This window comes from Rattus norvegicus, chromosome 1 (assembly GCF_021556685.1).
Source record: "Rattus norvegicus strain SHRSP/BbbUtx chromosome 1, alternate assembly SHRSP_T2T, whole genome shotgun sequence".
NCBI classification, from domain to species: domain Eukaryota; kingdom Metazoa; phylum Chordata; class Mammalia; order Rodentia; family Muridae; genus Rattus; species Rattus norvegicus.
In genome coordinates, this window is record NC_141534.1 from 270,662,262 (window position 1) to 270,677,500 (window position 15,239).

The following is a 15,239-nucleotide window of genomic DNA, read 5'->3' on the forward strand; positions in this document are numbered from 1 at the left end:
GCCCGGAAGGATAGGTAGTCACTGCCGACTTTGTGAACAGTCTGACATGTTGCTCACCGGCATCCTGGGCTACTCCATGAAGCCCATAGGCTGCTTTCTGAACCAGCAGCCGACGCTGCCCTGGACGGTTCTAATTTAGGATCAGGATATTGTCTGCATGGTTCAGCCTGTGCCCTAACATGCATTAGGGAACAAGAAAGAGATAACATCCCTCCCTTAAAAGCTACTAAATTGGCTTTTCTTTATGTCATTTAATAAAAGCAGATACATTTAAATAACAAAGAACGCCAAGGCCTAAAGCTAGAGATTAGGCCTCCCCAGAGGCTATGCGTGTTCCCTGAAAAATTTGGGAAGTTGGGCCTGTTTCAGTCTTCCTCACATTTCAGGTAGGGTGAAGATTTGTCATCTTCTGGGTTCTTCTGGTGATAAAAAGTTTACCAGACATCATACAGGAAGAATTGAAAAATTAGAAATAAAAATCCTTACATTTGACATTCAAGTTACACAAACATAAACAATTATTTGACCTTTGCACTGTTCCTAATTATGAAATCATGAGCTCCTGATGGGCCACAAACCATGAACTTGGGTAAGGGACCCAAGGTTAATAACTCTGAGTGAAAATGTCATTTAACCTACGCAAAGGACAAAAGTGACCCAGACTGTCCTCTACAACCACACAGGGTAGACACTTAAGTGCCACTGTCCAAGGACTCTCAAGGTTCCCAGCATGTTTAGTGCTGTCCATAGACAGCATTCGCATAGGAAAGCACATAAAAGCCGTCAGGTTAAAAGTAAGCATGACTTTCCATTTTATTTGTATATTAACTAAAATGAGGTGTATGATTTTTCAGTTCACTGTGTTCCCAGGCTCCAAAATCCAGGATAAACCGAGTACGCTGTGAGGGACACTTCTTTAATTAAGCTTTGGGCATCCTGTACCCCCACATACAAAGAATTAGCAGAGAGTTCCCTACTCTGGCATCTGAAGTTTTTTAGCCTTAGGTCTGCTGTGAGGAACAACATTTGGAGCTCCATGTAAGAGCTCTGGCATGACTTCATATTTGGATATAGAAATGGTGTAAGTGGCCTCAGTAAAGGAGCCATAGATTGTTCCTTATGTTTGGCTGACTCTGGATGAGTTGGTGCCAGGGGTGATCCAACAGGAAGTTATAAATTATGAGAAGTGTGCCAGGAGACCTGAGGACACTTGAGATCTGCTCCATCTGAACTTTCAGTGAGCGTAACCAAAGGATATTCTTTTTAAAAATTAAATCAAAGCCCTTTACGTCCATGAGTTAAAGAATAAAGTATTGACCATGAGTAAACCCTACAACACAATTCACGATACTTCAGGAGTTCTTGTGTTTGCCAACGGACAAGAACACATTCATTTTAAGTGTGAGCCAGTATTATCTCTGCAAGTTCCAGAGTGATACTGAGATTCTGAAAGGCGATTGCTGGGAATGTAATTTCTTCTCCGTCCAGCCATAGCTGCTCCTCCGTCAGCACCTGGATGTCCTTGAGGAGTTTCTTTCCTTTCCAATCAGAACACATCTCACTGGGAGCTCACTACATTCCTTCTCTGACTCAGCTTCCTTGAATAGAAAAGCTCTTTCTTCTCTCTCCAGTGTTCAACGTCTTAGCTGGGGACCCAGGTCCTCTAGCCACACTCCCTCTACTCAGCTTTCAGAGTTTCTTACAAAGGTGGGTCAAAGACTACCAAAATCTACTTTGAAGGGACCCAGTGTGCCAAGGATCAGCCTCTGTTCTGAGAGAAGGGGTGTCTGGGAGCAGTGAAACAAATGACTCAAAATCAAATCGGAGTCCACGCTGACAGCCTGTGCTCTGCTCGGGTGGCTCCCTGGTCAGCTCTCTGGAGAGACAGTTCTTCCGTGCTAGAAAACATTCTGAAAGCTCTCTGGATTAAACATGAGTTTTCTGACCAAAGTCAGAAAAGCTGCTAGAAAGAAATTCTTAGATGTTTTTTTCTGACCAAGTCAGAAATTCTCTTAGAAAAATTCTAAATGTGATCCTTGGGTTTTCCAATCAAAACTAGAAACTCAGAGGAAAATTCTAAAAGAGCTGTTAGCTCTTCAAGCAATTCTTGGGATTTCCAACCAAGGAAAAAAAAAATTCTAAAAGAGTTGTATTCGCTCTCCATGGATTTTTCCAATCCAGAGATCTCCAGACAGCTCAGCACTTGCTAGGAAAAAAAAATTCTAAAAAAAGAACTGCCATCACTCCCTGACAGCTCATCTCTTTCAGAACCAAAGTCCAGTCTTATTTACATATCAGTTCAGTCATTTACTCCAGGTTCCCTCTTGATCTTGCCAAGATTCAGCATTACATGACCTTAGCCTCTTGATTTTTAGATGAAGACAGCAAGTACATTTTTTTCAGCATAGCAAATGAATTTAGAGATCTGCCTGCCTTTGTATAAACTTAGCTGGGTGGGATCCCATCCTCAGATGACCTTTCTGACAAGTTGGCTCTTAGTGCACTTGCCTCTGTTTTTCTTGGTATGTAAAAGCTCTCAAGTAACTTACATTGCATCTTTATATTTCACATGGTGAGAAATTATATATATATATATATATATATATATATATATATATTTTTTTTTTTTTTTTAACTCATGTTTTCAGAGTTCTTTCCCACAGCCTTAAAGGCTGTCCTGAATGTCTGTGTTTACCATTTTGCTGAAGCATTACCCACATTTTCACCTCCCAAACTTAGGCTGTCTCTGATTATCATGTAGTGATTAACCTGGGCAGAGAGAACATTCCTTGAAGGAAGAAAATAAAGTAAAATACATAAACAAGCCTTCTGTCTACAGTAACCATCAGCTCTCATGGAGGCCCACGTCCTGCTGGCTCTGTTCCAGGGGTGGGAACTATGTCACATTGTCCCTTTTATGGCCAAGGAGACTTAGCATTTACCTCTGATGAAGGCTTCTAAGGTTAGATGACCTCCTATAGGACCTCCTTTGTCCTATGGTCCTTTATTGACATCTTTTTTTTTTTTTCTGTTCAGAAGCGCTCAGTTCTGTTCCTGCCAGATTGTATTTGGAGCTTACATAGAATAAGTTGACCCAGGAGAAAAAGATGATTCAATATTATCTTGTGTGGTATAATTCCCCAAAAAAGCTCTTCCTTGGGAAGCAACACATGAAGATGCCCCATGAGGATGTAAGGGCTGGGTCAGCTCACTTAAAAAGTCAATTTTCTAAGACCCTAGGGCCCTTCTGTCAGGTCTTAAAAAAGGTTCAGCAGTCCAGCCCTGAGGCAAAGGATGGGAATTTTAGAGTTTATTTTGCTTTACTCAAGAATTATAGGACTCTACAGAAACAAGGCGCAGTACTTGCCAAGGACAGAGAAAGATAACCAGAAACTAAGTGATCTAAGCTTCTTTTAAAAGGCACATCTAACGAGTTTTGTTTATAGATGCAAAACCAAAATAGTAATCTTGGAGCTTTCCCACTCCATCTGGAACAAATCTGCGTTCAGACACAGACGTGAGACAAGGAGTAGTGTGCACAGTTGACCATCATGTTTCCCAGTCTCTGACCTGGTGGTCCAGTGTTTTACTCAGTTTCTTGTTCTTCTGTGTGATGTTCGCTGCTAGATCATTAGTAAAGACCTAAGCTTTTCATGGGAGTTAGCATGGCCGGAAGCCACCTCCACCCACCCCACATATGTCCATGAGAGTCTAAATCTTTCTCCTTTCTTTCCAGGACTTGCTATCGCCAGTGCCCTGATAGACATTTCACAGCAGAAGCCTTCCGATAATAAAGACAAGACTTCTGGAGTGCGCAATCGGAAGCACCTCTCCACACGCCAAGGAACTTGTGTCTGAGAATGGGAACCAGCTCTGTACTGTGCACCCAAGTTACTTCACAAATGGCTTCTGTTAGAGCTGTTTTGTGGCCTTGGATCTCACACAGGATAATGTCCTATGATCAGGGCCAGGTACAATTCCCTCTAAGTGGGCAGTGTCCCAAAAGGCCAGAGACTGCTAGTGAGTTGTTTTTTTTTTTAAGTAACAGTATTGAGGGTTACAAGTGATAAAGTCAGTTTTTATGGCTCTCTCAGACTGGGAGCTAACATAACTTAGTATGGAAAAAAAGATGTATATTGTTTCTTATTGCAGATGGAAATATGTAATTCATATAAATCAACTGTTTATATCCCAAGACTTTAAAGAAAGACATTTTATAATGCTTGAATAATGAGAAATGTACAGTTTTTCTTGCCTCGTTTGCAAACTTAGGTCATTGGCATCAGAGTAGGAGAAGAACAAGCTCTAGCAGCTGCGACTGCCATTTTGCCTCCTGACAAACATGAAAGCAAGGCTTCCATTTAATAAGCTGTAAGTCATGTGTTTAAATCCTCCACGTGACCACCTGGGGTCCAGAGTCAGTTTGAGAAGGTAGCAGTTTTCAACTAGTGGGAATGTCAGAGCAGAGAGTCAGGAAGTTTGTCGGAATTCAGGGAATGGAGGACACTCCTGAAAAGACAGGTATAAAAGGGGCTGCCTGGCAATTGGTGTCCCCTCCTTCCACAAGCAGCCTCCAGTTGGAGAACCTGAAGAGCCAAGCCTGTCATTCCGTAGCAGAGCTTCTGGTCCACCCATGATGCTTTGCTGCCAGGCCAGAGTTGTTCCCATGAGTCTGCACAAGAATGTGTCATTTTCTTCCAGCTCTCTTCTGTTTGCCACTTCTTATTTACAAGTGTAACGAAATGTATTTTAAAGGTAACACTTTCCAAGTTCCCCGGCTGCCAACTTCTTCCTGTAGAATGCAAGCAGACAAGAGCTGGGTCCGGCAAGCCTCAGCAAGATCCCCATCTCCAACGCAGTCACGCGGTGCTGTGAGGAGTCTACATTCTAAAGGCAAATTCTTTGCTGACCACATGCCAAACATCCCTGACGACGCAACCCCCGCCCCCCATCAGAGCAGAGAGGAAAGACAAAAGTGGGAGCCCTCACATGGAATGGGGAGTATAGCAACAGTAGCTCACTGAAGCTCACTCAGCTCGGAGCAGCAGCCATGGCTGACTTCAGGGTGACTACCGGGGATACAAGAACAATGCAAAAGGGTCCCGAAGCTGCTGCATTCCCTGTGGTTTCCTGTAACACAAAAGCCATTCCATCCGATCAGTGTTAAGTACAGTTTGCACATGTTTCATGTTCTTTGGGATTTGGAAGGTGACGACACCTTAGAGTCAATACCTAGTCGCTGCATGCCATGGTTGTACAGTAGCAGAATATGATCCTATCGCAATATCAAATATTTATTTCAAATGCCATGTATACACACATAGCTTGATTGGATGAGGATAGAGTGTACTATGAAACAGAAATGACCACAGACTATGTAGTTGCATCTTTAAAGCATAGTTAGGTTGCATCTAACCATGACTGTCTTATTTTGATAACTAGCCTTTTGGATATAGCTTATATTCCTTACGTTGGCATGATCCTTCTACTCTATTTTCCATGCACTCGAAATCAGATGAATTTGTAGAATAGTTTTAGAAATTTTCTCTACAGCCCATGGGGTTTGGGTTGGGGAGGGGGCAGTGGCTGTTGGTAATTCCCAGGACATCATCTCTCAGAAAACTAGTCGAGCTGAATTCATGAACGTCTCCTAAAAATAACCAAGTAATTTGATCGCCGCCTTTTGGACACTTTCCATGGTGATCTCCCCCACCCCACCCCCATGAAAATGGAAGAACCGGTCCCTGTAAAGAATAGTCCTGGACAGTAAAGTAGTCACACAGGTTGTGTAATTGCCAACAACGAAGCTAGAACAGACCTGTGGAAGTCCAGTCTCACCCACTGTGAATCCCCCAGGTTCTTAAAACTTCAAAAAATTTTGAGTTTTAGATAATTATGGAATTAATGCAATGTCACGCTCTACCGTTAACTCTGTGGCCAATTATGCAATACACTCTCAGCTTATAAAGCATTTTACTGGAAATAAAATTCTTCGCCCCCGGGGGGAAGTGAACCAAAAAGGCCTCGTTCTCCCTCATTCTCCGTGTCTTCCTCCCCCCACTGCACTTCCTAAATGCAGACTTTCCTCTGAGAAGTTAATTCAAATGATTGATTCTCTTGGAAACCTTTAAAATGGAATTCTGAACACTTCAGCATAGAATGACTTGGGAAGGACTCCTCAGCCTGTGAGAGCTTACTCTGCCAAGTATGAGCACTTGCAGTTGCCTGGAATGGAGCTTTGAAATTGACTTGGGAACGCTATCTTGACAAGAAGTCCTGGTGAAAACATGGTGTCTTGTGTTTATGAGTCGGTTTGGTAAGTTTTAAACAGAGTTAAGATGCTCAGAATTGCTTTGAAGGAGTAACAAGCTTAAATTAGTGATAAGCAGAGAAAAGTGATCTGTACTGCAGAGTATTGTTAGTGTGTACACATGCGAGCGTATATGTAAGTGCACATGTGTATATACATGCATGTGTATGAGAGTGTGTATGTGTGCATGCATGTGGGCACGTGTAAAAGTGTATGTATACATACATGCATGCGTGTGTGTGTGTGTGTGTGTGTATGTGTGTGTGTGTGTGTACGCACGCGCATTCATGTGTATATAGAGAGCCAGACTTTGGATTCTGGTGTCTTCCCTAATCTTCATTTACTTGATTTGATCCAATTTGATTTTAGAGATGGGATCTCTCACAGACCAGAAGCTGCTGGTTTAGCTAGCTTAGCTGGCGAGCCCCAGGGATCCTCTCATCTGTCTCTTCAGTGGACTCAGGAGGATTGAACATGGGTCCTCAAGCTTGCGTCAGGGCAAACACTTGACCCACTGAGCTGCCTCCCAGCCCTGTCTGTCCTGTTCTGTTCAAGAGGAAACATTAATTAGAACATCTGTGCCAACAATCCTTCTGACATCTCAACTTCCTTGGGCATTAATGAGTCAGAGGTACCTATGTAGCGGCCATTGTCCCTGCCATGGGATGATTTAGAGCGTGTCTGCCAGGGTGTGTGTGGGGTGCTGGGGAAGTTCTGAAAGCCCAACCCTATTGTAAAGAGGGGAACACTCCCCCCTTCAGAGCTGTTGACATCCTCAGAGATGGCTGGTCTAATCACGGGCGGGTGGGGCAGGCTGGGGCTCTTTCCTCCCGCTTGACATATCTGTGGATCCATATATTAAGTTTATGCATCTTTTCAAGTCAAGTATGTTTGTTCAAAAGGACATCCTGTGGGTTTTCTTACCCAGCCTGACATTTGGAGCAACAGAACTCTGGTCTAACCCTGTGTCTTGGTGAAGCCATTCTCAGAGGACTCCTTGAGGACATCTAACCAGAGCTACAGTGACAGTGCTCACCCACAAAGAGCAAGGATGGACAGGGCCAGCACCCACCCCCAGACGGGGCAAGGAGAGACAGAAGCCCCTGCGCCATTCTGAGGGCTTTTTCTTAGCACCCGCAGAGCTACTTAAGCGGGTTTTGTGTTTAAAAGCTTCAGAAAGTGAGAACTCATCAGAGTCCACCTGGGTACACTTTTTCTTGCAAACCCCACTTGCTGCTTCTCAAGAGTGAGCTCAGGACTTAATTGATCATAGACTCTCTGTGAGGGCAGATTCCCATCTCCAGACTCAAGGACAGGGCGGCCTGCCTGCTCAGTGAGTTGCCCAGAAGCTCTTACCCATGCAAAGGGACACCCTGCCCTGGGCTGTGCTGCCTGCATCTGCAGTTCCAGAGTTCTTTAAATGATTCATCTCTCTAATTCCATTTTTTCATAATGGAATTTTGCATAATTTTTCAAGGAATCCAGGCCAGCTGGGTGCTCAGCAGTGGTTTCTAGTGGTACACGGTTAACATTTTACTTTTACCCAGATTCTTAAATGAAGAAAAAACATGACTGTAACTACATGTCTGTATGCTTGCAGGTGTTTAGGCCTGTGTTAAACGTTGATTGTGTAAACTTTTAAATGTGCCGTTAAAGCATATGTTCTAGACTATGACCTGCTACTAATCAGAACTTCAGTTAACATAAAAAAAAAATGGCTTCTCCGTGCTCCATCACCAAATACAGGGTTTTTATCGGTTTTGTGTGTTGAAGGTTGAAAGGTTTGCTTCGCTTTGTTTGTTTTTCCAAAGTCTTCCTTACAACCCAGGCTGGCCTTAACCCTCCAATTCTCTGGCCTCCTGAGTGTTGAGATCAGGGGCTAGCACCACTAGGCTGGTCATTTCTCCCAATGTTTTCGTCATCACCACCACCACCACCACCACCACCACCATCATCATCATCATCATCATCATATCCTGTTGACCCTCCCAAGATCATGCAGCTAAGAGCACTGCTCAGAATCTAAGGCCCCTCCCAATGGAAGGTGGTTGTGAAAGGTATGTTGTCAATTTTCATATTCAAACCACATCATTCTCCCCTCCCCGATTCAGAGCCTCACTGACCTTTCCCCCACATGCTCTCTGAATCAAATGCCTGACGGGCTTTTTCTTAGAATGGGGGTTTGCTCAAGAGACACTGAGGATTCGAATCCTCGGTGAGGGTCTGTGGCCATGGATGTGTGGTTTGTGTTAACGTTTCCTGGGATTGGGGTCTTGTTCATGCTAAGGATACACTGAGATGTATCCCAGCTCTTGGGGCTCACTAAGTTGCCTTGGATGAATGTGAACTGGGGACTCTCTTCCTTCCATCTCCCTCCTCCCTTGTCCTCTGCCACCTCCCCAGTCCCCCAGCACCTGGGACAGACTGGACGAAGCCCTCACATTCTCTGGCAAGCTTTGAGATTAGTCATCTGTGGCAATTTGGGCCCAAGCTTTGTTCACTGCCAGAAGCCCTGATTCCCCTCCAGCTACACATAAGGATCAAATACCTGTGGTGCTGAAGAGACGCTCACTTCACAAGGTGCTTCCTGTGCAGGAGGACCTGAGCCATCGCTCCAAGGCCGCTTATGTGGACGATCGAGATGGCACAGCAATTAGGAGCCTGCACAGACAGCACTTGCCGAGGTCCTGAGTTTATTCCCAGCCTACATCAGACAGCTTGCAACTGCCCATGACTCCAGCTTCAAGAGAGTTTCCCAACCTCTGTAGGCACCTGCATTCATGTGCACAGACCCTGGCAAAGTGGCACGCACCCTGTAATCCTAGTAGTGGGGTCTCTGAAAGAGACCAATCCTTCGGGAATCTGGGACTCACTGGCCAGTCAGCAGAGTCTAATTGCTACTGCTAAGAGAACTTGTCTCAAAAAGACAGGAGGAGAGTGTTAGGTTGGCAAAATGCCTCAGTGGGTAAGGGCACTTGCCAACAAGCCTCAAAGCCTGAGTTTGGTCCCCAGGACATACATGGTGAAGGGAGAGAACCATCTATGGCCATAGTTCCCCATGAGTTGCTCTCTGACCTCCACATTCACCATCATGCCAAAAACACATCCATCCATCCATCAATCAATAAATGTATGTTTAAGGTGGATAATCCTTTGAACACTGGAGGTTGACCTCTGGCCTCCAAACAAATGCACAGGTGTGTACTTGTACCTGCATGTACCTGCACAGGTGTGCACATGCAAAACACAGACAGACACATGAGCACATTCGTGCACACACACAAATATCAAATACCTGAAAAGTCCTCTCTTTGCCCCACAATCTACATCAGGCCTTTGGCCAGGATCCTGATCAGTCTAAGTGCTTCCCTGTGCCTCTGCTCAGTCAGAAGATTGCTTCCTCCTCCCTCTTCCTCCTCCCTTCTTCCCTCCTCCCTCCAAGGTTGCTTTCTGTCATGTATTCCGAAGAGCAACCCACAAGAGATGTTGGGGGAGACCAAAATGGCTGTCTAATCCAGAGAGACGGCCTAGCATGCAGATTTGAGAGATTTGTCTCAAAACTGATTTTAAGAAGAGAGCCCCCCCCCCAGAAATGTACATACTGGGAACTCAGTCCCACTCATAGCTTTGAACCCACACACTTGGCTGCTGCACCTTCTAACCGTGAAGCTGCAGTGTCATTTTGGATCTTTGTCTATAAACTAAGCTCTCTGCCCCATTTCATCCATACTTCCTATCTCCCCAGCTTAGACCTTCCATTGATGAGGTAATTCTCCCCATTCCTGTGCTGGAGGCTGTTCTGACTGAGACCCAGCAGCCGCACATCCTCTGCTCACCAGCAGGCTTTTGGCAGAGGTGATGGTTTTGCTCAGCCAGGACAGTTAAGCACAAGCCGCTTTGAACTAGCTGCCCGGGTGAGCAGAGAGCTCTAGGAAACCCACTGGAGAAAGATACTAGTGAAAATAAATTCTGGTAGCAATCCATCTCCTGTCTTTCTAGAGCCCCCGGTGCTCAAAGGCATCCTAGATCATGTACGTTCTGATGATGTGCTAAGTGGCCTTAAGATTTGGACAGTTGCTTTAAAAATGGGACACAATCAAATTTTTCTATGAAGTCAAATGACAAGCCCCCATTTTTTAAATGCCTGGGTCAGTTGTCTAAGCTATTTCCAAGTGAACTATGATTAAAAACAAAACAAAACAAAAAACAAAACAAAACAAAAAACCAAAAAAGAACTTACCTAAGATGTGCCATGGGACATGTGGGAGAATACAGTTTGGATGAGAATGTCCTTACACACTTAAAAGAAAGAAAAACATGCCTACCTACTTCTGCTTCACTTTGTGGCTTCTTTGTTACTGCCATTGATGCTATCAGAGGAGGCCATGGTCACACACTGTGTATTACTGTACAAGGATCCAAAAATTAAACTCGCCAGATTGTGAGCACTGCTTTCTGCTTCTGTTGAGCTGCGTGTGAGAGAGAGAGAGAGTGTGTGTGAGAGAGAGAGAGAGAGAGAGAGAGAGAGTGTGTGTGTGTGTGTGTGTAGGTAACAGTTCACAGAGATGCTAAATGAGGAAGATGCAGTTGATATCATTGGAATGCGTCCCTGGTGACTCAGACTTGTGCTTCTCAGGATCTCAAAATATCCTTTACATGTCTGGTAACTAAACATTAACTTCAGATGGTAGTTTTTGTAGCAAGCACTAAGCTGGTGGTGCGTTTCCTATCGGCACAGGCCACGTGACCCTCCATTCACTATAGTTTGTCCCTCCAGCTGCAGATGTGCGTGCATGTGTGCGTGCATACGTGCGTGCTCACACCCCTATCAAGCAGTGCTTTAGGAACAAGCAAACAGCATAAAGTGGTCTCCTGCAGTTTTGCTCCCTCGTGATGATGCTGGCTTATTTGAAATACGATGGCACTCAAGAGGGAAGGCCGGCTGGAAGGACACCAAAAAACACTAGCTCTGCCTAAAACGATTTGATTCCAGCCTGAAATGAATTACCTCAAAGTGCAAATACACAGTAGCAAACAGGATGCTTGGCTTGTCAAGTTCTGGGCGTCAGAACTCCAGATTCAACCGAAGCTTGCTCACTCGCAGGCACCTCCCCAACATCCATTTGCAGATGATCTGTCTGGAAGAGGAGCCCCTGAAATCCCCCACCCCTGTCCACTCCTTGCTGACTCCTCAAGCCATGGCTCCAATCTGACCTTCCTGTGCTTGAGAAAAGAACACCTCTTGCAGTGAGCTGGCAAAGAACAGGCCTTTTTCTACAAGCCAACAGCTCATTGGCTTGCCGGTGGTGAGACTATAGGGTCTATTAATGATGCCCAAGGATTTTTGCCTTGTGGCTTTATGCAGACGATACAATGTGTATTTTGATGCAGACGATACAATGTCTTGGCTTCCCTGTTCTGAGCAGGAATGTGGGTATGACAGCATCGGCAGCTGTTGGGTGGAAATCTGTTGCTGAGTCACTTTGGTTTTGCACATTCTGAACTGAGGATTACTTTATCCTGAAGAATATCTAAAGGCCCTTGTTACACCTTTATTGGAACTACCTGGAACAACAACAACAGAATCCAATTTTTCTACTGTTACAAATGTTTCAGCTGTGATTATAATCCCAACACAGTGCCCATACAATTCACAGTAACATTTTTCTTTTGAAACAAATTACTCTTGATAGAGTCTTGAAAAACGTTTTGATATAGGCTCCAAGACACTATCGGAGAAGATTGTAGTGATGTCAAGTTTATCGTCATGATGGAGAATAGCGATTAATGTCTGAAAAGTTTGAGATCTGCAGTCTATTGGTATAAAGAGTAATTCAACTGGTAAAATGCTCTCTTTATCCTCTGAAATTAAATAAAATTTTCATGTTGGGCCTTAGCCACATTAGTATAGATCCAGATGCTAGCCTTATGTGGGATTTTGTCCTTTGTCAGATCCCGCCTCCTCCCCACCACCCCTGCATAGTTTCTTCCTGCCAGGGAACATGCGCAGAAAGGGTTTTAGGGCCTTTGGAGCCTGCAGCATTCTAGCAGGGTGCTTGTCCAGTGCTAGTCCCACATGTAATATTCAGTGTGTTCCAGCTCCTGGGGAAAGAGGGAGCTGGCTTCCACCTCAATTTGAGGACTGTTGTGAGGGACAGAACAAGGTGCCCTGTCACAATTTCCTCAGAATGTCAGATCTCTGGGAACTTAGGCAGGAGAACCATCACATGTTCTAGGCTAGCCTGAGCTACTATAGTGAGTTCCTGGCCAACCCAGTCTACTTCGTGAGACCCTGTCTCAAATTAAATAAAATAAAACCAAAAACACCTGCAGAGTGAGACCCTATCTTCATACACACATACATACATATATGTATATATACATAGACATTTTCATCTGAAGATAGATATTTTTTGAAGTTCAACACTTTATGTCCAACTAAAAAATGAATTTTCTCACCTGTTCAGATGCTTCTGGAATCTCGCTAGGAATTTCGTAAGTGAAGTGTTTTACAAAAAAGGGTGGGGGGCATTTGTGTCCAAAACAATAGCTTTCATGATTTCTCCATCGATGGGGACATGGACAAAACGCATTTTTAAAAGCATCCACCAAAGGAAGAAAGCAAACACGCTCCTCTCACTTCCGTTGGTAGTTGCCGGGTAGGTATTTTCCTTGGATAAACAATCCGAGGTGTTTACTGAAGCCTGCACGGATGGTCCCCGATAGTGTCTGCAGCTGAGTTTTATTCCAGCAGCTCTGTGGAAGGAGCCTGTGGTGCAGGCCAGGCGGCCCCTCTGGAACCTCCGAGTATTTGCTCTCTCTCTGTTCTAAAGGTAATTAAGGAGCACTGCTTGTTTCTCAATTAATGACTTCTCATTCAACAGGGGATCTTTGATGCTAATTTGTTTTAATCAGGGCAGAGGCTGCTCAAAAACTCCGAACAATTCGCTCAAGAGGAACTAGGAATTTTTAATCAAGTGGAAGAGATTTCAGTGCTGTCCATCATGCGCCCTCGATCCCCCTTCATTTAAATGTGTTCTCTGGGCTTTATAAACCAATATGAGATTATCGAACGGTGTGTGCTGCATCACGCAGCTCACTCCTTTCTTGGGCATCTGTGTACGCATAATGGGCCTTAATTTCTTTCATGTAAAAGCCTGTTTTAAAATAAATCTTAAAACAAGAAAACGTATTTATAAATACATCTAATGCCCCTTTATTGTATACAACAAAATGGTGTCTTTCCATATATTTACATATAAGAATGACGGAAGATACGTTTGAGGTGAAATTTAAGATGTTCTTCTCATTCCGTGGACTCTGTCACCAAGTGGCTGCTCGTGATTCCAGGAGCTAAAGTCAAATGGCACACAGGAACATCCAACAGCTATCAATGATGTCACAGCGTGATTAGATAGATGCTGACATCTATTAAAAAGGTGACATCATCAGGTGGCTTCACCTTCAGACGGTGGATATTCACCGTGCTAAGGTTACAGTCGCAGCCTTTCTTAGCTAAAGACCAGGTCTGGTCTCATTGTCACGTTCTCCAATCAAAGTGACTTTACATAAGTCAGTCACATAAAAATGAGGTGGTCCCCACTCCCCCCATTTCTTTTTCCTGAATATAGAAAAATCCCAGCAAAAATTCCAGGTGTCTAACCACTTAAAAACTTAACTGTTTCGTTTCCAAGTAAGTGGGAAAAATAGGCTTGTTTATTTTTCTTCAGCTACAGCATCTGTCAGAGTGAACTGGAGCATGGTTGTTAGAGCAAAGCCTTGTCCGCCTGTAGTTTCTGATCTAGGAAGTCAGTAAGAATGTTAACGTTTAACAGGTTCTAGGATAACAGTGGAGTGTGGGGGATAGAGGGTCCCAACTAGGGCACTCCGTTAAGAGCCACTCAGGACGGAGGGGCTGTGACTGAAACGCAGCACCAGATACTCCGCACCTCTTACAGACCACAGGGTAGTCTCCAGGTCCCACAAGGTTGTGACCTCCAAGGTGGTTTTCTGGCCTTGGTGGGCAGGACCTAGAAGGTAGACTTGGGTAACAAGAATGTTATTAATGTCTTGTGATTTATTTACTATCTATCTATCTATCTATCATCTATCTATCTATTTAATTTTGGACAATGGGTCTCATAAAACAGGCTGGCCTTGAGCTCTTGATCCTCCTCTCTCCACCTCCTGAGTCCTGAGTTTATAGGCATGAGCCACGACACCTCACTGTTGCCTGTGTTTTAATTGATAAATACCCACTTGAAGGTCTCTTCAGGAGTTATAGATGTTTGAAAATAAACTTTTACAAGGACACACGTCGTGGTCTGCCTATGCTAATGAGGCACACCAGAAGCCAACTGTTCCTAAGTCAGCTGGTAGGGTAGTGTGGGGCTCTGTGGTTTTGAGAAAGGTCCTGGTGAATTCTTTACTTAGGGCAACAGAAGTTCACCTTTCACTCTGCTGCCTGACCAGCCTGAAGCATCAACTACACACACCAACGAGGGCCCATTTACTCACCTACACTTACGTGTAACTGGTGAATGGTGAAGGCAGGACCACAAGCTGCTGTTCTCAAAACTGACAGGAAACTGTCTTGAAGAACTCTACCTAGAGACCCAGGTGTTTTCTTCATTTAGGTTGCCTTTGTTGATCTTCCAGAAATGGGAGTCCATTCATAACACAGCTGATGGGCTTCACCCAGCCATTCCTGGACATGTGACATAATGGCCTTGGGGGACATGAGCTGGCCCTGGCAGCTCTTAGCTGTGCAGTCACTACACCGCCTGGGATAAGTTCAGTAAGGACTGGCTGTTGTCTCGACAGATGCTGTTGTCTTCTAACCTGTGGCTACTTCTGGGTACTTGGTGGGTTCTTTTTTCTTCCACCCTTTCCACCCCCTGACACTGGGCAGATAGAGAGGAAGGGAGCA

At 44.5% G+C, this 15,239-nt stretch overlaps 1 protein-coding gene and 1 long non-coding RNA gene across 4 annotated transcripts in view; one reads left to right on the forward strand and one right to left on the reverse strand.

Annotated features, from left to right (window-relative positions):
- The window catches only part of Atrnl1 (attractin like 1), a 543,698-nt gene extending 537,678 nt beyond the window's left edge, over positions 1–6,020 (forward strand). For all 3 annotated transcript variants that reach the window (XM_087552341.1, NM_001431114.1, NM_001431115.1), the window contains 1 exon segment: positions 3,737–6,020. In XM_087552341.1, coding sequence (XP_087408467.1) covers positions 3,737–3,858 — 122 coding nt within the window. In that variant the 3' untranslated portion in view covers positions 3,859–6,020.
- Positions 6,021–13,502: 7,482 nt separating this feature from the next.
- The window catches only part of LOC120097692 (uncharacterized), a 22,503-nt gene continuing 20,766 nt past the window's right edge, over positions 13,503–15,239 (reverse strand). Inside the window, exons 4-6 of the long non-coding RNA XR_015648337.1 lie at positions 14,828–15,017; positions 13,990–14,111; positions 13,503–13,738 (exon numbers count right to left, since the gene is read on the reverse strand). This is a non-coding gene — a long non-coding RNA (uncharacterized LOC120097692). The remainder of the gene's footprint in view (positions 13,739–13,989; positions 14,112–14,827; positions 15,018–15,239) is intronic.